General features: G+C 47.6%; 1 protein-coding gene across 5 annotated transcripts in view; it reads right to left on the minus strand.

Moving 5' to 3' along the window:
- LOC119170775 (uncharacterized) overlaps positions 1 to 21,952 on the minus strand; it is a 117,014-nt gene that overhangs the window by 5,780 nt on the left and 89,282 nt on the right. For 4 of the 5 annotated variants that reach the window (XM_075886694.1, XM_075886692.1, XM_037422030.2 and 1 more), the window contains one exon: positions 14,320 to 14,445. The exons of the other annotated variant lie outside the window; for it this stretch is intronic. In XM_075886694.1, the coding sequence (XP_075742809.1) occupies positions 14,320 to 14,445 (126 nt within the window). The remainder of the gene's footprint in view (positions 1 to 14,319; positions 14,446 to 21,952) is intronic. 5 annotated transcript variants of the gene reach the window in all.

Below are 21,952 nucleotides of genomic sequence, written 5' to 3' on the forward strand. Positions count from 1 at the left end.
CTTGACTGCTAGGGGTGAGGGCATTGATCAGAAGACGGCACTACAGGTTTACCGATCAACTGTATTCTCTTGCGTGATGTATGCTTTGCCAGTCTTGGATGTGTCGCCTGCTTTAATGTCCCAGCTGGAACAGGATCATCGTGTTGCCCTCTGAGTACTGTTTGGCTTACCTCGTGAAGCACAATCCATCCCACTACTGACTGAAGCACACCAGTTGCCACTAAAGCTGCAAGCTGACCAGAGAGCACTACAACATATTGAGCATCTGAACCGAGCCCTACACGACAAGACACTCCTTAACAGGTTGTTACAGCGCCCAATTTCTCGAATGGGTAAAATGGCGGCTTTGTTCCTTGACATTACTGCAATCCCGGCCAAATTATTCAGTTGCTAACATCGACAGAGCACAGACCATGTAGCTTTCCTACCCATCTGTCAATTGTAAAAATACATGAAAAGTGTAACCAACCTGTTTCGGAACTATACGAATTTGCCCATTCACACTTATTTGACAACTTTGAAGACTATGTAAACGCATTTATGGATGCTTCTGTACGCAGCGATGGCCTGAGCACATCTGCTGCTTTTTTCTGCCTTTCAACCGATATCAGGCGGTTGTTTAAAATACCACACCCCTCATCGTCGGAGACAGCCTAGCTAGCAGCGATTGATGTCGCCCTTAAGTACGTACAAGAAGGGTTACCAGCATCGAAGATTGTCATGCTCACCGACTCTCGTGGTGCCCTTAGCAGACTGACCAGCAAGGAGACCGACAGTCCTATTCTAAACAGCATCACGGAATCCATTACCAATATTCTGTCACGTGGGGTATGCCTAACTGCACAGTGGGCGCCTTCGCACGTGGGTATTGTGGGCAATGAAGAAGCGGATAGCCTTGCTTCGTCATGCAATCATGATGAATATGACTGTCCGGGAATTCTATGTACGATGGGCAACTCTCGTCTGCTTATACGCCGACACCTCCTAAAGCAGCACCCAGACCAGCGTGTGGCGAATAGATCGTTCCCTCCCCGTGTTCGTGGCCGTGACTTGCCTCGTAGTTCCCGAGCGCTGTTGTACAAACGAAGAGTGGGCTCTGTGCTGGTGCGTGAACGATTACACTTCAAGGGCATGTGGACAGCCCGTTGTGCGCAGCTTGTGGCTCCTGCGAAGCACTTGAGCATCTCGTAGTGCATTGTTCCGCATTTTCTACGCACCGGTCTTTGCTGATTAAGGAATATAAATTTCTAGGACTCAAGTGCGCGGCCCTAGACGACTACGTCTTTCCGAGTGGTAGTGCTTCTCGACACGACCAGGTCCACCGAGCTCTCCTTACATTTATGAAGCAACCGGACGTGGCCACCCGTTTATAGACGGTCTTTTTTACTGTTCTTCTTTATATTTTTTTCTTTTTATTATTTTATTTATTTTTTATTCATACTTGTCGAAGTCTACGTCATTTTTTTTCTCTTCTTATCTTCTTTCCCCTTTCTCCCATCTAATCTTTGTTTCCTCTGTTTCTTCCCTTCCCCCGAAAGATTGAGCAGGCGTTTTGCCCCTCTAGGTGGCAGTGGCCAGCTTGCTCTCTCCCTCTTTCCTCTGTGTCCTTGTGTATCCGTGTGTGCAAATCAGAGAAATAAATAATAAACAATACAGTACAGTAATGCATCGGGACCTTGGCATCTGCAGTTATTTCCTTCAACGTGAAATTCCTAAGCGTCCCCGCCCATTTTAGTGGAATTTAGCCAACTCTTTAACACACCCCTAGGTGGCGACCTTACTTCAAGTGTCTGCGTCACTCACAGCATTCATTTATCGCTACAAGCTCTAAAACGCGCCTGTTTCGCCTGTATGTAGCTTCAGGTTACGTACTTACACTCGCCCTGTGAGTAATCGCGGCCGGCCAAAGAAAAGAGGCGACACGCGCAGCGTTTCCTTCTGGTCGGGCAGTGTTGTTGAACAACTCCAACATGCTGCGAGTCAGCGACCTTAGTCGGAGGGGTGGTAGAAACATTTATGGCCACTTTAGAGTGAGGGGACGAGCCCCATCATGGCACGTGGGTGCTCCCTCACCATGAGGAGGCAACCTCACAAAGCAAAGGATAGCCCATGAAGTGCGATTCTCTTTGTGGCACACAAGATGATCCGGCGGTGATCGAATGCATGGGTGCTGGTCATGATGGTCTCCCAGTATGACACTGCCACAACAGAAGGTGGGGGATCTGGGAAGGTGGGACATGTGAGGAGGATGTGGAGAAAATCTCCTGGTTTGCCGCAAAGTTTGCACGAATAGGGGAATTGGTCTGGGTAACGGGTGTTCAGTAATACGGGGTATGGAGCAGTTCGAGTTGGTAGGCGTAGCCAATGTGCGGCCTGCGCTATGTTTAAGGATTGGGCTGGGGGTGTGTATATTCTTCGTTTATCCCAGTAACATACGATAGAATATCATGAAAAGAGAGCAAGCACTCGTCGACCTGCGGATGGGGCTGCATTTCTCCTGGCCGGAATGTGAGACCTTGGGCTAGAGAATGAGCCTCATCACTGCCAAGGACGCCGGCATGGGCTGGAATCCAGGCGAGGGTTGTGGAACGCTAAGGCTGCCAGAAGCGTAGCCAGCGAGCAGCGTTACGGTATATCAAGCCATTGGCGTAGTTCAGAATAGCTGATTTTTAGTCACTAATGATTGTGGTGGTGGGTGCAGAGATGAGAGCAAGCGCGATAGCTGCCCTTCTGGAGGAGTTTGTGACAATTGAGCACAAAGTTTGAAGAATTGCCTGACTGTCAGCCACCGCAAAAGCTATGCGGGATCCTTGCGCATGCTCCGCTGCGTCCACGTAGACCACATCCTGGTTCACGCCATATTGTCGCTGGAGAACCCGAGCTCTTGCCTTTCTGCGTTTATCGTCTGGCACACGATGCGTGTTCTTCGGGATGGGGGGTAAGTTTATCTGAGTACGGAAGTTAAAAGAAAGAGGGACCCTCTCGCGTGATTGTGCAATTGGGGCTAAGTTTAATTAGGGCAAAAGAGCACGGTCAGCTACCGAATTAGACAGACGTCATATTTGTGCCATAAAGGTGGCTTCAGCAAGTTCCTCAAATGTATTATGTATACCAATTTTAAAGAGTCTCTCATTAGATGTGCTTGGCGGAAGGCGTAGAGCCGTTTTTCTGCAACTCCGTAGAAGGGTGTTAAGCTGGTCTCTCTCCATATGTCGGGGAGGTAGGTAAGAGAAGGCGTTCATACGTAAGCCTGGATGAGGCGAAGTGTGTTTCGCTCGCGTATAGCCTGCCCAACGGTTCGCTATGTGACGAATCAGTCTAGTGGTCTGCTGAGCGTGTGTTTGCAGAGTCCTGATGGATTCTGCAAACACAAAGGACCAAATCGGCTTGAATAACTTTTTATAAAATATTTGCGCTTGGTGCCAGAAATAGGGCATGAGACTTAACGCATCTAAAACCAAATGTCTCACATTCACTAATAAGAAGAATCCGCTTAATTTTTCGTACATCTTAGAAAGTATTGAACTCTCTAAAAGTGATTAGGTGAAATACCTTGTTGTCACGCTTTCAGCAAACTTAAGTTGGGAACCTCATATCGACACCGTCTACAAAAAATCGGTAGGGAAGCTATCCTTTCTTAGAAGAAGGTTGCGAAATGCTCCGGCCCAAGTCAAATTAAGTGCATACAAGACAATTATTCGCCCTGCCTTAGAATATGCTGGCATAATATGGAGTCCACACCAACAACACCTAATAGACAAAATTGAACGCATTCAGAAATTAGCCGCACGGTTCATCTACTCTAATTATTTGCGGCATTCAAGCGTTACTGACCTAATTATTAGAGCGAATCTTCAGCCACTATCCAAACGAAGTATAATTTTTAGGTTAAATTTCTATCCTTAGTCTATCACGGTCATTTAAAGATACCGCGCAATCTGTACTTACAGGACCCATTTAAACACTCACTTCGGACAAACCATATTAAGGTCATCTTTCAACCTGCTAGCCGTGTCAATACACATAAATATTCTTTATTCCCAATGACCATTAGTTTTTGGAGTAGGCTACCAGTCAATGCTGTGAATTGTTCTACGCTAGAAACTTTGGTCAACTGTCTAGAATAGATTAATTTTTCTAAAAATGTATACATGTGAATCATGAAGTATTCTATGTGTATCAATACTTTCTTTCTTTTCTTTATGTAGAGCGTTATTATGTCTCATGTTACCTCTATGTTTCCACTCCTGCATGTGCCGGATTTGAGCCCGCAGTAGGTGCAAATAAAATAAATTAATAAATGAATACTTGATGGCACCTCGCAGGGCAACAATTTCCGAACCAGTCGATGTGCTGACGTGACAAAGTTTGTAAGTGATGTTGATGTGTCGCGATGGAATGACGTTGGCGCCGGTGGAGCTAGTCTGAGTGGTAGATCCATCAGTGTATACGTGTATTCTGTCAGCGTAGAAAGATTGTAAACATTCCAAAGTCGCTAGCTTCAAGGCCAAGGCAGAAAGGACTTTTCTATTTCTTATTCCTGGGACGGAAAAGTGCACGTCGGGTTGTCGTAGGCTCCACAAGGCGGACGGTGAACGCGCCAAAGGTATAAAACCGGACGGTAGCAAAGCGGGTTGGTAGCTGACAACCTTAGAGGACGATGCCTGCGGTCGTTGTTCTGGCATAAATGTCAAATGACTCGATGCCATCCGTGAAATGTGCCAAATATGTGCTCTCAGCACGTCGGTTGTGACGTAAGTCGTAGCCGGATGATCCCGAGCCAATATAACTGTTCCAGTGGTTGAGCTGGTTCTTGGTAGGCCAAGACAAACACGTAGTGCCTGTGCTTCCACGCTCTGAAGTGCTTGAATGTTTGTCCTGCAGGTTTTAAAAAGCAGAGGAGAACTGTAGCGCAGTACACCAATAAAATGTGCTTGTAAAGCTGTTGCATGGATCTCAATGACGAACCCCATCTTTTTCCAGCGATGACTTTCAGGACGTGGACAATATATACCGATTTCGCTTTCAAGTTAGTCACGTGAGGGCTCCAGGAGAGGTTTTAACAGGCCTAACAATCTGAACATTTTTATATTGAGATTGTTAGGCCTTGCGTGCGAAGATAGTCAGATGCTTGTGACGCTGCCCTCTGTATCCTTGCTCGAACTTGTAGGCGTGTCAATGCAGATGCCCAGACACAGATGTCATCAGCGATGAACCAGACTGTTTCAGGAAGAGCTTCAACCAGGCCAAGCAAGACAAGATTGAAAATAACTGGGCCTAAAACACCACCTTGCGGGGCGCCACAGCACGTGTAGTGGTCTGAGGTCGGGCCATCTTCAGTATATACAAAAAGGATCTTCGTGTCAGGTAGCTTCGGATCTATGGAAACATTCGCCTTCCCAGTTCAAATAACAGCAGTGCGTCTAGTATAGCTTGATGGGAAATGTTGTCATATGCACCTTTCACATCAAGAAAGAGTGCAACTGCTAGTCGTTTTCCAAATTTCTGGTGTTCTACTTACGACACCAAATTGATGACGTTGTCTATCGATGAACGGCCTCGTTGAATTCCCGCTATGGAGTCGGGGTAAATGTTGTGCCGTTCAAGGAACGATTTCAGGCGCGTGAGAATCATGCACCTGGAATAAATTGTCCAGTCTATATTCTGATTGACCAGCGAGGATGCAGTCTCTTGGCCATCAATGCTGACATAAGTCGGAATGTGGTCGCTACCATGGGTTTCGATATCAGTAAACCACCGCACTTTTGAACTTCGGCAACAGGACACCAGTGTCAGGTCGAGGCAGCTGCTGTACGTCGTTCTTCGCAGGTATGTCGGGCTGCCATCACTCAGAAGGCGCAGGTTGTGGTCTGACACAAACGATATCTGTGAGCACCGCTTCGAGTTTGTCCTCAAGCTTCCCCATGTCGGATGATGTGCATTGAAATCACCTGTTATAATGCAGTGTATCACATATAGGCTACTACAATATTTTATGGCCAATCCTTCAGAGTGGGTATGTGCCAGTACTTACAGGCAACAAACAAACAAACAAACACGAGTAAGAGCGGCGGGCGCTGGCTTGCTGATTTGATGCGTTCACCTTCGATGTAGGCAGATGATCGGGTCCCGGTCCCCTTCTTCGTTTCTCACACTTCGTTCTGGTTCCGAAACCCACTCGGTCGCCTGGTCCTCCACTCTCACCCACGGATCAACTAATCACCAAGCGCCGCTTCATCCGAAAATCATCACGCAACACATATTATCACTCGACGCTTTGCTGGAAGACTCGTCAAGCCCTCTTGAGAAGCTCGTAGATGTACTCGAGCTCATCATCACGAAGAACGCCAAACTCCTAGACTGCTAACATAGATACCCAAGATATTCTTCACTATAAAGAGTTGTTTGCAGGCCTCACTACCACCAGCGAGTTCATGGCCTAAGTCGTCTGCCCTCAAGGGAGACTTCGCCACACAGCCAAGCAAGCCGTGGTCACTACCCAGCCCGTATCTGTCACAGTCACACCCACCCCACTCAATAAGCCTCTCGCATACACATCGCAGCCCACCGCGGCGTCATCTTCGATCGGCCTATCAACCCCCTTCTTCTCGACGTCGAAGCAAGCAGCAACTTCGTCTTCGTCCAGCCTATCGAGTACCCTCGCTTCGACGTCACAGCGGACCAAGACTTCACAGTCAACCGCCCTCACAACCCCTCTCACCTCGACAATGCCGCAGGCCATGACTGCACTTTCGACCGGCCTCAGAACTCCTCCCGCATCGACGTCGAAGCAAGCGACGGCTTCGCCTTCCAATGACCTTCCGACTTCAACGGCAACCTCAAGTGGAACGAGTTTTGAGCACACACCGAAAGACCTGCCGTTTTCCACGCGATCCATGGCGCTTCGGAGCTAAGACTTGTCCACAAGGTGTGCCACGGAGAGTTCGATGGCTAAGGAAAACTCGAAGTGCACTGTGTGCATCGACTCCAAAGATCCTATTTGCAAGTTTTTTCAGCGCGCGAGCATAAAAAGAGGGGCAGGGTAGACAGAAAGAGCGCTGACTTCCAACTAACTTTATTTCACAAAGTGACAAGAATATACATGCCTAAAAAACAATGATTACACAACATGAAGATAAGATACAAGCCATAATCAATGCGTCAGTATCAAAGCGCTTGTGACGGGTCCTCTTTTGCCTCAAAGCTCAGCCAGGTAATCGAGTTCTGCCTGTGATAAAGCAGCCGATGAGGTGCTTACACATTTATCACCTAGCAAGTGAATTTTTCGGCTTTACTAATTTCTCGGTAAGCTGATTCCTATGCCTTGCCAATATAGAGCACACTGATCAAAGAGGGGGGTCCACCCACAATTTCGGCAATGAATTGCAAGGTGCTCTTGTACAACACTGTGCACATTCTTTCGATATTCTCGGAGGCAGTCATTTATGCATCTGCTGGTTTGGACGACATAGACGTGCCCACACGTCAATGAAACCAAGTAGACGACTTCCACTGCGCATGTGACATAACGAGACATGTGCGCCACAGAGCACGAGGCAGAGTTTGCGCGAGGTGTAGTAACCCGTTCGCAAGACCTCTGCAATTTTTCCGGTGCATTTAGTAATATTTTATACGCACCAACTAGCACAAGATTCCACTCCAAAGATCCGGCTTCCTACTACCAGAGCTGCTGTTTGGCAAACACGTCTTACTTCCGTGACCAAGACGACGAACACACGTACTATTCGTCGTGTGGCACCATGTACCCCCACGGCTTGCCTCACGAAGAACAACACGTGGAGCCCTACTTTTCGTTCTACATGCGCCTCAAGCCCGATCGTGGCGGTAGGATCTTGAGTTTATGCACGTTCAAGCCCAAGCAAATCAACAATTGGTACGATGAGCAGCAGCGCTACGATGAGCCACACTATGAGCCAAACATGGACCTCATAAGCAACTACGACGCCACCAAATACCACAAGGAGATAGCGTCTGACGCTAGAGACCTGCGCTTCGTGTACGAGCACTACACAGCACAGCTGCAGCAGTACGCCATGGGAATCATGCAGGGATTCGGCACAAACAACGACTCTCGCGAAGCGGAATGCCTTGTCATCAACATGTTATCGGGAGGCTACGACAATGATGCCACCAGATACGCCACTATGGCTCAGAATCTCGCACTCGTAAACGTAGGCTTGTTGCACGCCGACGGCCGAGATGTCGTAACGAACACCGACAATGTGCTACTAACAACAGCGCACGTGCACGAACCTCTGCTGCCCTCAAAAGTTGCCGAGATTCACGCCCTTGGCGATGTCACTGCCCGATGGAACCAAAATCCTTTGGCATCGTCTTTATCCTTGTCAAGCGAAGAAGAATCGTCGCTGACCTTAGATTTTTCCTTCCGATAGGAAGCACCTGCGAGCCAGACACACAATCAAGACCACCTAACACTCGAAGTTGTCAAGCGGAGCTTATTAGCGCAGCATCTGCAGAGGTTTCATATAACACGCCAACATCAACCCGAGGAAAATGCTGATTATCAAAAAGCCTTCAGAGTCTACAAGAGCAGAATAAAGTCAGACTCATCCTATTACAAGAAGAGACGCCAAAAGTGCGAATGTTCCCTGTATGACCTGAAGATAGCCAACAACGTGACCACGAAGTATTTTGCAAATTATAGCGAGATTGGAGGACTTCCCCCGTAAGACAAACCACCGCCTCCACAAGCGTCACTGTCTCCCTAAAGCCTTCCGTCGTTGCCATGTAACAACCCCTTTTCTATCGTTCGCATCTCGCTAGCCAGTGTCCGCTTGAACTTTTGCTGCTGTGCACGCGAACATTGCCGCGAGTTTCCCGGCCACGGGAGTGCGTTAAAAATAAACGAGGAAGAAGGGGCGGCGGTTGCTGGCTCGCTCAGTTGTTTCGTTCACCTTAAATGTAGCCAGACGATCGGGTACGGGTCTTCCTCTTCGTTGCTCACAAGTGAACTCTTTGGCCAAACTCTTCCCAAGCTAGACTGCACCCACTTTGCTGCACCATGCTTTCTTTTCTGGTCTCTTTCTTACTCTCTCTCGTGACTTCATTTTTCTTTCTCAGAAACATCAGCAAAAGAGAGATCATGGTTTGCAATCTATATATATAAACTCATAAGAGGTTCAGCAGTCAACATTATAATAAAAACAAACCGACAAGAATGCCAAATAAGGCTCGGACAACGTTATCTAAGGCGATTTCGATATAAATGTGAAGAAGTTAAAGTCGGTGAAAAAAATGTCCAATGGTAATTTTACTTTTTTTCCCAATCATATCAGCATTACTCCGAATAACATCACCCATGGCATTGTTGTCAGATAGTTCTCACTAATAATGTTTCTAACAAAAATCTGAGCCAATAAAATTGACCTTCGTTTTTCAACAGTCCCCATAGTAACAGAGAGAAAGATTTGTAAATTGAAGGGCGTTTTTATAGAAGTAATAATAAACGATGTTTAACAACCCATAGCGCCACCAGGAGTAGCTTACAAGTTTACTACGCAGACAATTTTCAGCCTAATACTGAAAATCAGCGATTACGTATCGAATGTTGAAACATTAAGTACAAAATGGTCCGAAGGGCAGGTCAGTAAGTGTAGCTAAAGAAGAGACATGAGACGACGTCTCAAAAGTGGCTGATTGCATCGTGCAGATCTCAACACATTTAGATGCAATGCAGTTCTTTGACTAGCCTTTGTAAGGGTACAAACACATTGCCACACGCCGCTCACCCCTCGCGAGACGTTGCTTTTCTCTCCCCCACGGAGCGTCGTGGAATTTCTGCCGCCGAACAAATCGCTCGCTGGGCTATTTTTGCCGCAGCCGCCGGCTACTGTTCAAGCAAACAACCAATGAGCGCCTGCGTTTCCTCCCTTTTTCCTCACATCAGCGTCGCCTCCTCACCCGTGCCTTTTCCTCTCTGCGTCTTCCGGGAAGAAGACAAGCCGTGAGCCAGCAGTGTATGCGCACGCCTTGACATGTCCATTTTTGTCTCGCTGTTCTCGTGGCGCCGCCAAAATATGGACAGCGTGCCACTGGCTGCCGTGCAGTGGCGCCGACGGGCGGGACGCCGCCGCGGCATGCTTCCCGCCAGTGTGTTCATATTTTAACGCTATCCTTGCGTACAAACGTGCCGCGCGCCGCAGGTATGGACGCGGTGCCAAGTAGGGGACGCCGCAGCTGCACGCTGACGTCACGCTTCTCTTGCAGTGCACGCTGACGTCACTCTCTCCCTCGCCTGCCACGCGCTCGCCGCAGGCCCTGCAATTGCCGCCACGTCCCTTCCCCCGCAACACCTGCCCCATCCCACGACCGCTACATCAACAATCGCTGCTTCACGCGGAATATGCCTGACGCGCACGTAACACACGCGTTGAAACATGTATGTACAGAGGGGTTCACTGTTAATTGGAACACCGGAGCACGTGTCGTCTGCTCGGCGCCACCGCCGGCTGGCTGCAGCAATTAGTTCCGCGCAGGAGCAGTGAGTGCTGTGGGCGGTGCCCGTTTGTCTTTTACTAGAGTTGCGGCTGCGCACCAGATCATCGTGAAGCCCACAAGAGTGGAAGCTTGGGCTAGTTGGTGCGTATTCATATTTGCAAGGTGTTTCAGCGCGCGAACAAAGGAAAAAAGGACAGGGTAGACAGAAAGAGCGCTGCAGCGCTCTTTCTGTCTACCCTGTCCTTTTTTCCTTTGTTCGCGCGCTGAAACACCTTGCAAATATGAAGATCGTGAAGCCCTTCGTCCCGCTCATTGAAATTTGTCCGCATAGTGCATGGTCATGCTCACTTAGAAAGCTTTGGCAAAGCTTAAAAGAAATTAGTTTATGTGAAATAGTACCTGACTGATATTTTTGGTGGTTAAACAAGCATGACTTGTTTTCTTGTGAAGTGCGCATTTCATGCGCACTGATCCAGAATAAAGCTGCTGCAGTTCGTAAGCTGAAGGACAAATTTACAAGCGCCTTTAACTGGCGCCACCAGAAAGCTTTCTCGAGCGGGCCATTCTTTATCTAACGAGAAGGCGACCGAAAGACGGTGATCCCGTTGATGTGTCAGGTGACATTTATCTGGTTATAGACCATTCCCATCATTTTCCTTTCAGCTTGAGATAAAGCAACTATTTTCAATGTTTTGTTAATTCGGGCGCACTTCACGATGAGCTGAAGCGCGGCCGCAAATTTATAGCAGACGACAAACAAGCGCCGCCCACAGTGCGAACTGCTCCTACGCAATACGCCAGCGGGCCACAGCTGGATCGTCACAGCCGTCAGCCACTTCACGCGGTACGCGGAGACCGCTCTTCTACGCACTAGCTCTGCCTCAAACGTTGCCGCCTTCTTTTTAGAAGCCGTTGTGTTGCGTCATGGTGCACCTCGCGCGTTGTTGAGTCACCAAGGCAAGGCCTTCCTGTCCACAATTCGTGACGACGAAATTCAAAAAACTTGTGGCACAGTTCATAAGACCACATGCGTTTACCACCCGCAGAAAAATGGCCTGACAGAACAATTCTACCGGACTCTAATCGATATGATATCCATGTACACCGGGCCGAACCACGATAAGTTGTACAAAATCTTGTCATTCGTAATGTTTGCACACAACACCTATGTTCAACAAACCTCCGTGTAATCGGTTTTTTCCTCGTCTACGGTCGTGCGCAGGCATTTACCATTGACGCCCCTTTCGTCAATGTTACGCCAAAAACGTCCATGACTACGCCCGAACATTTCGTCTTCAGGCTCGCTGACACATGGCAACGTGCTCAACTCAACACGGAGGCCAGTCAACAAGACCGCAAGCAACGCTATGACAGCTTTCATCGTGATGTCACCTTCCGTCCTGGAAATGAAGTACTACTTTAGACACCTGTTTGTACACCCGGATTGTGTGAAAAGTTTCAGTAACTCTTTCTCGGACTTTACTATGTTTGTGAACCGGCATCTCCTCTAAATTACCTTGTCACTCCCGTCGAGGATTTCTCGGACCGTCATTACCGTGCCTCCGAAATGGTCCACGTTTCACGTCTTAAACCCTTTGTTTGCCGTAACTTTCCCTAAGTCTCAGCCGGGCCGGTCACTCATGCGCGCGGAAAAATAAGTGTGAGCATTATTCATGTGTCCCATCTTTTAATCTACACATATCCATCATCACCAGTCCATTTCAAGTTGTGGGGTATACTCGACACAATAAAAAAGAGTTTTGAGGGTCCTGGATGCCACCTTACAATACATTGATTGATTGATATGTGGAGTTTAACGTCCCAAAACCACTATATTATTATGAGAGACGCCGTAGTGGAGGGCTCCGGAAATTTAGACCACCTGGGGTTCTTTAACGTGCACCCAAATCTGAGCACACGGGCCTACAACATTTCCGCCTCCATCGGAAATGCAGCCGCCGCAGCCGGGATTTGAACCCGCGCCCTGCGGGTCAGCAGCCGAGTACCTTAGCCACTAGACCACCGCGGCGGGGCACCTTACAATACATACATATAACCGACGAGTGAGGTAGGTTTTTTCCCCACTCGCGAAAGAGACGGTACGCCAGCTCACGACTATTTTCTGCCACGTCAAAGCCGGCGACAACGAGGTAGTGGACGCCCACTCACGGAATGATGTAAACGCTATCATGCCCACAATACAGGTTGATTTTCCCACTTTGGCAGCCACTCACCGTGACGATGACGAAGTGAAACGCCTGTTGACTGCGACCACTGCCCTATATCTTGAGTGGATATTAGTTCCTGGATACGATGACAAGGTTTGCTTCAACACAAGGGCCAGTAAAACTCGACCATTTGTGCCCGCGAGCCTGCGTCGGCAGGTGTTCGAGTCCTTGCACAGACTGTCTCATCTGGGTATTAGAACCACCCAATGACAAGTGACGGCAAGATTTCTCTAGCCTGGCCTAAATGGGAACGTCCGACGCCGGGCACGTGAATGTGTAGCTTGCCAGGGCTCCAAGATACAACGCCGTACCTCGAAGGCGCTGGGAACACTCCCATCTAGATTCTCGCTTTGATCAGGTCCACCTGGACATCGTTGGCCCCCTGCCACCCTGCCACAGAAAGGCTTACATGCTGACCTTTGTCGACAGGTTCACTCGCTGGGCGGAGGCCATCCCTATCGCGTACGTCACTGCCGAGACGGTTGCGAGTGATTTCCTGTACCACTGGGTAGCGCGTTTTGCAGTGCCTTCCACGATAACAACAGCTTGCTCCCGACAATTTGAATAATCCCTTTTCACCTCCATGAGCCAGCTCATCAGCATCTCACACATTCGTACGCTGGCGTACCACCCCATGAGCAACGGCATGGTGGAGTGCTTTCACCACCGGCTCAAGGATGCGTTCACGGCAACCGAGGAAGACAACTGGGACGAGGCTCTCCTACTCGTTCCTATGGGTATGAGGTCCACCTTGAAAGAGGCATTGGCTGCAGTGCCACTGAGCTTGTCTACGGCACGACACTCAGGCTTCCGAAAGAGCTCTTTGCGCACAGATCAGATGCCTCCATATCTTGCAGTGACTATGCATTTCACCCGCGTAACGTCATGAGCAAACTGCGTGCGGTACTTCCACGGCCTCCATGTGGTACACGTCGACCCACAGCTCGCATTGTGCCAGTATGTGTCCGTACGAAATTACGTGGCCCGGTGAGCTCTTCAGTTACCCTATAGCAGTTCCTCCACCGTGGCAACAAACAATACACAATCAGGAGAAGCGGCCGTCAGGAGGTTGTGTTGTTGGACCGCGTCAAGTCAGCACGCATGAACCATGACGACACCGTGTTGCCTCCGCTAAGGGAATCATCGCCAGGACTCCAGATCCAATACCAGCCCAAGTCTGCAAGGTGCCCTCCCGCCTTGCGCACAGCGGGCGTCTATCAAGAACACCCACTCGCCTGGACCTGTAACTCCGTTCGGCAACTCACTAAGACGGGAGCACTGTGGAGGGCCAAGCCGTGAGGCCGCGCTACCTTCCGATGCTTTCCGGAACCCCCAGGGAACCTGAATAAAACCAGGTAGTGTTTGGGATTCATGCCGCGTAGTCGTGTCTACTTCTCCCGCGTGTACACCCGTCCCAACAATAGCATACGAAAGACCGGACCACTAATGTGTGCCGCGATTACAACCGAGATTTTAAGGCGATGAACATGCTGTAAGGTAGGGTTGAGGGCGTAGTAATGACAGACACAAAGGCAACATTTATTTTAACATTTCGACAAAAGCACCGCACTGACAGCAAAACCGGAAGCGCGTGCTGTTCCTGTTTACCCACCTCAAGCTCGACGAAGTCGCCGAGTCCTTCCACAGTGTCCACGTGCACTCTCGTCTGGTCCACCAGGAAGAGGTGTCGCTTTTTTTTCACTATGCCACGCACGCCCATGCTTCGTGACAGCATCCTCTGCATGGAACAATCCCAATGACTGTACGCGCACTTCAACGCGTTAATCATTATTATCATCCCCTGTCATCGTAACCAACGCCTTCATCACTAACCTAACGCCTTAATCATCAGTGCACCTTGATTATTCACGAGGCCTTCGTTATCTAGCGCCTGCACATGGACTGCGAGATTACGCGCATGCGGGTGTCACACCGGCCATCCCAATTGCACGGAGAGAGTGCAATCACAGAACACCTGTACTACCACCTAGAGAATGGAAACTGCACCTGTGACAGTGTAACGAAAAGAACGATAGCAACGGCATTGTGGACTAAATTATTCCGCCACGAGATGCCAGTATTAAAGAAATATGCTCATATTTAAGCTAAAACAATATGTATGCTGTATTGCTGGCGGGTGCGGGTGGTCGGTGTGCAAAAATGAGGTTGTTGGCATTTATTTATATGCTGTTGCGGGATAGCATTCGCACACACGGCAGCTTAACGCTGCTATGAATACACACGCTGTGTCAGTGCAGGTGATTTAGAGTCCCGTTAACCTGCAAAAAAGACGTCAAGCAAGTGAGCTTACGTTTTTTATTGGCAAACGTGAATGGCGGAGTATACAATTAAACAGTAACACTGCCACTCACAGGCTTGAAGGATAAATAATAAAACATAAATAGGCATTTTTTGATAAAATTGCCTGCTTAAATTGAGTAACTTTTTGTCTTGGCTCGTTCTGCATCCCTGTTATACGTATAGTACGCGGAACGAAGCGCCAGACAACGATATTTACGCTGGGCGACCCTTGCGCAGTACTTGCATACCGTGCTGCCCGGTGTCTCTCTTCCCACACAAGTGCGTTTAGGATTATAGCTGTAACAAATAAGCAGCTTCAAAACTGTGCTCCAAAGATGGAGTGTCAGATTATCCTGAGCCAAAATGTTATATTTTGGCAAATTGGCGAGAGGCACATGGCGTTGGTAAAAAAAAGCCACGTTGTTATGCTAGATATTCCAGAAATAACGTGTTCTCGCTACTATGGTTCACATTCCCCTTTTCTTGCCTGTGCGTCCGATGGTGTTGTGACGAATTCCGACCAACCAGCTCCACTTTCAGTTGTGCCAAGCTCGTACATCTGGCAAAAAATTTACCGCCTCACGCCTAAAAAGAACCTTAGTTCTAATGTTTTTAAAGAGGTAATAGCTGAAACACATTTCAACTGAGTAACAGTTGGCGGAAATGACTAGCCTTAGCCTGAGTCAGACATTTCAACAAGTGACAATTTTCGTTAAGCTTGTTATGGAATGGAAGTTTAGACCTGCCCTAGCTGGGTCATTGTTGATCAGCTGGCACAAGAAATAGAGGATGCATGTGGGTGTTCCTGAAAGCACTGATTTGTAAATAGAAATGATGAACCAGATAGTAACACTCCTAATACACTGCACATGACATATGCCCATACAATAGGGACATAAAGAACCCTAGACAGCTACGAAGTGCTAGAATTCATGGCCGCAATGTTGGAGAATTGGGCAGCGAGTAACCATTGCTGTCAAATTGACATTATCACCTTTTATACGAGGGTTATTCATTAAAGTCAGCCGTTTCCCAACACGTCAGGATAGACATATGCCCGCACAGCATCATCTGTTATTTTCTCCACAGAAATACTGAAGTTACTGCTCTGGCTTAGTATCAACATATTTGATTGATTTGTGGGGTTTAACGTTCCAAAACCACCATTTGATTATGAGAGACGCCATAGTGGAGGGCTCCGGAAATTTTGACCACCTGGGGTTCTTTAACGTGCACCCAAATCTGAGTACACGGGCCTACAACCTTTCCGCCTCCATCGGAAATGCAGCCGCCGCAGCCAGGAATCGAATTCGCGACCTGCGGATCAGCAGCCGAGTACCTTAGCCACTAGACCACCACGGCGGGGTATCAACATATTTGCACAGCGCAAGACTACGAGTGGTTACGACGTAACTACAGAAGAAAAATGACAGAAATGACAAATTGCGCAGTGATGTTCTGTCACGAGTATATATTTCCAGCGTTTTCGCTAATGAAATTTCAGTTGAAGTAAGCGCTCTTTTTGTCCTTATTTCTTCTGTAGTTACGTCATAGCTACTCGTAGTCTTGCGCTGTGCAAATATGTTGATTCCCAATCACCAGCTAGCTCAAGCATCAGTCTTATATGGCTTAGTGTTGATCTGTTTGTCGGGTAATGCAGCTGATAATGTAAGCAAAAATAGGTGCTCCCGCCTGTTGCGAGGTGCACAGTGCAATTCTATTTTTTGCCTGAAAAAGAATAAAATTTATAAGGAGTTGTTTCTAGTTTGTGGACAAATAATCATGAATAGAAGACATGTCAGAGTACGGTGTCAAAACTTTAAAAATGGCTTCACAAATGTGTACGACGAAGAGCGGGGCGGTAGGCCAATCATTCATACCAAGTAAAAAAGTATTCCAATGAACTGGGCAGTGCGATTTCGTTAACTACTAACAGTTAGTGGCCTGTCAGACAAAGATCCCCTAGTTTCGCACAATTGTAGCTGAAATCACAAGGCTTGTATAAGGTTGGTACCCGAATGCTTACTGACGAACTCAAACACTAAAGAATGTCAAGTGGATGATCATTCTGGGACCGCTACTAACAAAACAAGAATCATTTGTTTTCGCGCATTGTTACAGGAGATGATGCTTGGATATCCTATGCCCGTGTAGAAACAAACCAACAGTCAACGGAGTGGTACCACTCCTTTTTGGAAAAACCAAAACTATTCAAGTAGTTTTGCTTACTACAGTCAGAAGATAATGGCTACCATACTGCCACGCACCTTAATTATTTTCCGTGTTCTAGGTCCCGCTTACGCCCACAAAGAGTGTCAGCAATTCTTCAGTGTTCAAGAAACGTCAGGATTGTAGTCGATCGTCCCGTTGAGATTGCGCGCGAGACGCGAATACTCGACCTTATTCCAGAGCATCCACGACACACAGCGATAAGGCTGGACAATTCCATGGCGCATGTATAACTGTCGAAGCACTTCACCGAAGATACTCAGTTCATCAACGGCCGACGCCCTGTTCACTGTTATCAGTGACCGTGTGTATCGCTGTAATCTGGCTAATAATTCACCGGGCACAAGTTCAGCCAAATGAAGCTTCATCTGGTACCTACAGTCTGCTCCCTCGTCCATGTCACTGGTATATTGCCACATTCTCACTTCATCTTTTGTTATCAGCCCGCTTCACTGCCAGGAAATTTCAGCGCAAACCACGCCTACACTGTTTCAAAAGCTTCGGAAAGGTAGTAGATCATTTTGTCAAGATTAAGCCCACTTCGTAAACACTACAGATTATTCTAAAACCTACATAATAGCTAGCGATAACGCTAGAACATTTGATGGCAAGGCTTTTATGCGCTTCGCCGCTTGTCAGTTGATCGACGGCCACAAACAACTCCGAACAGATTGTGGCTTGTGTCCCCCAAGCTGAAACGACTACCTCAATGGACTTAGACGAGGTCAGGGGCACGAAGCATAAGGCTGCCGAACCAAGAACCGTAATTACTTTGGTAGACTCGAACGTCACGCAGATAAATGAAGGAATTGAAAAGCTAGAGGCCCTATTCGACAAAATTTCTACGGAACAAGCAGCTCACAACAAACAGCTCACAGATAGTGTCACTTCCCTGAGTACAGCTCTCTCTAACCATACAGCTCGCTTTGGTTCGCTTCCTACAATGACAGAGAGTGTAGTTGCGGCAGACGTAATCGTATCACAGACACCAATCATTCCATCTTTCGTTCACGTGCAACCTATTTCTAGACATTTTTGGACCAATTTTGTCAGGACAGCGCCACATTCACGACGATATGGCCAACGCCACTCGCACGCTCTTCTGACAGTGGAATTTCAGGAGCTACCGAAATAAACGGGCGGCCTTGGAATTTCACCCCCAAAACGCCGACCAACCACCGGACATAATTGCGTTACAAGAGACAGGCTATCCTGCGAAATTGACTGGATATGCCCCTTTCAACGAACTTACTACTTCGGATAGGCGACCGCCACTGCCATACTGGTGCAACCTAACCTCACGGATAACTGACATGACTTGCATTATCCACACGTAGCTCACACTTTTGTTGAACTTCTTCCTAAGAAATGCTCAGATAGCAGCGTCTACATTTCGAACCTATATGTTCCCCCTAGAGACGCAAGTATCCACGCTGCCCCTCTCCTAAGAAAAGTAGCTTGTCATTCACAACTGGTAATAATTGGTGACTTCAATGCGAAACACACCGAATAGGGTTACAGCAAATGTGACCGCAATTAAAAGAATTACAATTTGGAAAACGATTAGAGACCCATGAGACTGACCCTACAAACGCTTTTCGACCGATCATCTAAAATTGGGAACAGCGTCAGTCGGAACACACACCCAGACTTTACACTTGTTAAAACGATTATTCATTTGCGTGGGAAAACACCGAACGACACCTAGAAAGTGATCATTATCTATCTTTCATCCAAGTACCTACTAAAGGCTCTACAAGATTTACTATACTAAACACACCAAATGGGACATATTTAGATTCCTTAGGGACAAGCACTCCACCACCTCTATCAAAAATCTTGTTAAGTGGACTGCCGATTTTGTAATAATGCTAAACAAGCTACTTGCGAAACTCCAATGGAGTGGGATGGCCCCGTCCCGCACTCGAAGCTTGTGCATCTACGTGAAGCACAAGCCAGTTCACATCGCTGATGACTCCACCAGAAGCACAATAAAAACTTGAAACGCCGACTAGCGCAAATCAACAGGGATATCAAGGAGTATTCACAGAAACTTCATGAAACATAACGACATTAGCTCTGAGACAGGCTCAACGGCCAGCTAAGAAATAAAAACACATGGCAGCTCTTTAGGCACTTATTGGATCCTGAGCAGAGTTAAAGCGCGTCGCGCAACAAAATGCATCAGCTCATTTACAAATATCCGGGCACGAATGAGGAATCGTTGCAAGAAATAAAATCTAAGTATCTAAACCTACATGTAGACTCATCGAGAATGCCGAAATGCTGTGAAAATACTAACCAGAAGCTAGATCAAGACTTTACCGAGGCAGAAATACGTGCGGTATTGAACGGCATGCGTACGACAGCCGCTGCAGGAGAAGACGAAATTTCAAACAAAATACTGTGTAACCTAGAGGATAAGTCCATGACAGCAATCACTGACCTTTTCACTGGGCGTCTAACACTGCCTGCAAGTTGGAAACATGCACTAGTTCTCTTTATTCCTTAGCTGGATAATTTTCGGCCCATTTCTCTTATCTTCTGCCTGGGGAAGGTGATTGAGATCGTTATTCTTAGACGACTAACAGTTTATGCAGAGTCGAATGACCTGCTAGCCTCTATGATGGTGGGATTTCGGCAACAGTTATCCACGCAAGATATAATGCTGAAACTTAAATATGAGATATTAAATCCGAGACACATAGTGGCTGCCAGGACTATCCTAGGCTTGGATATAAAAAAGCATTTGATAACGTCTCCCACTCTGCTGTGCTCGACAACCTAGCCCAAGTGAACGTGGATAGTCGCACTTACAATTACATCAAAACTTTCCTGCATGAACGCATGGCCGAGCTAAGCCTAGGCGACGTTAAAAGCGACAAAATCACCCTAGGAACACGCGGCACGTCACAAGGAGCCGTGTTATCCCCATTCCTTTTTAACATGTCCATGCGTGGTTTGCCCGCGCTTTTGGATCAGATCCCACACAATAGGCACTCACTGTATGCTGCTGACATTACCATATGGACCTGCACGGGCTCAGATGGGCAAATTTTCGAAGCATTACAAAGAGCAGCAGACACTGTACAGGAATGCGTACAGAAAATGGGCGTTAGTTGTTCCCCCTAGAAATCCGAGCTCTTAATAATAAGAAACAGGAGCACAAAGGACGACCCCTACAATAAGGTACACTCTGCGATTTATATCATAGTAAATGAAAACATTGTCCCTACTGTTCTCACAATCAGTGTTAGAATAGCTCATCCAGCATAACGCTTATAATGCAGAAGCTTTGAAAAAACTACAGGCCACAGTACAACAAATCACAAGGCTGCTAAGGAGAGGAGCAACTAAAATCAAGGAATGAAGTAACGAGACCTTTGCAAATTATTTCATGCCTTTGTAATCAGTACGGTCACCTACTCGTTCCCCTATTACCATCTAAGAAAGAGAGATACAAAAAAACTAAAACTCTCTGATAAAACAGACATATAAGCGTGCACTGGGACTTCCTGGGTACGCAGGTACCGAAAAACTATTACGTTTGGGTATCCACAACACAGTGGAGGAATTAATCAAAGGGCACTGAACGGCCCAAGAAGACTTTCACGCACCAAGGTAAGCTTGCAGATACTCAGCCTCTCGTGGGACGCGCTAGTTTAACACTCACAGACAGGATTATCTTACCAGTGGTAACCTATGCTAACCTTAAAGTTAAACCCCTGCCCAAAAACATGCTTGCAGACAAAATAAGAAAGGTAAGGGCAGAACTAACTCGCGCAAATCTTTCAGGATCACCAAACCGCACTTTATGTCAATGCTACCCGTCAGGCGAGAGACCGTTACACCGAATGCGCGGTCACCAACCATGGACAACCTATTACTGCATCCACCGTAAATAAAACCACTGCCTTGGAGGCAGAAGAAGCCGCCATTGCACTGCCCAACCCTGTTAAGGCAACTAATTACATCTTATCCTATTTTAAAAGGGCCCTCACGAACTTTATGATGGGCTGTGTTGGTCCGCTCACGGCCAACATCCTAAAAAATAACTAACGAAGCGATAAGCTAAAGCTTGTATGGGTGCATGGTCACGCGGGGAATCCAGGGAATGAGGCGGATCACCGTGTAGCCCGAGGTTTAGCCAACCGTGAGGTGAAATCTTCTGCCCCGAACTTTTCGCAGGAAGGGATCACCACACATAACAAAATTACCGATTATTACAAAGAGAACCGCAAAACATACGCGGCCCCACATACTGACCTTACAAGAGAACAGGCTACGATCTGGAAGCAAATTCAAACAAATTCTTTTCCGACCCTCCCCGGCTGTCTAAAATTTACCCTGAAAACATTCGACCACACAACCAACATTGCGATTGCCTGAGGGCTACCAAAAATCACATTCTTTGGTAATGTGAGGGGAACCCTCCACCAAAGACATTACTGCCAGATTCCTTTCTCGTGGAGTGGAAGTCACTCCTGTCAACGACTGATTACGGTGTTCAGGCAGTAGCAGTTTCCTGGGCGGAAACGGTCGTGGCCGCCACCCTCGACGCCACCGGCACGCTGAAGTCAACAACCTCATCGTGCCTTTCACTAAAGTTGTTTCTCTCTCTCTCTTACTGGAAGATGACAATCACTGCTAATGGGCAGTGAGTACAGAAGATTCCGATTGTACATAGAGACCCGCCATCCAATTTTAGTTAACGC

This window comes from Rhipicephalus microplus, chromosome 2 (assembly GCF_043290135.1).
Source record: "Rhipicephalus microplus isolate Deutch F79 chromosome 2, USDA_Rmic, whole genome shotgun sequence".
In the NCBI taxonomy this organism is placed as follows: Eukaryota; Metazoa; Arthropoda; class Arachnida; order Ixodida; family Ixodidae; genus Rhipicephalus; species Rhipicephalus microplus.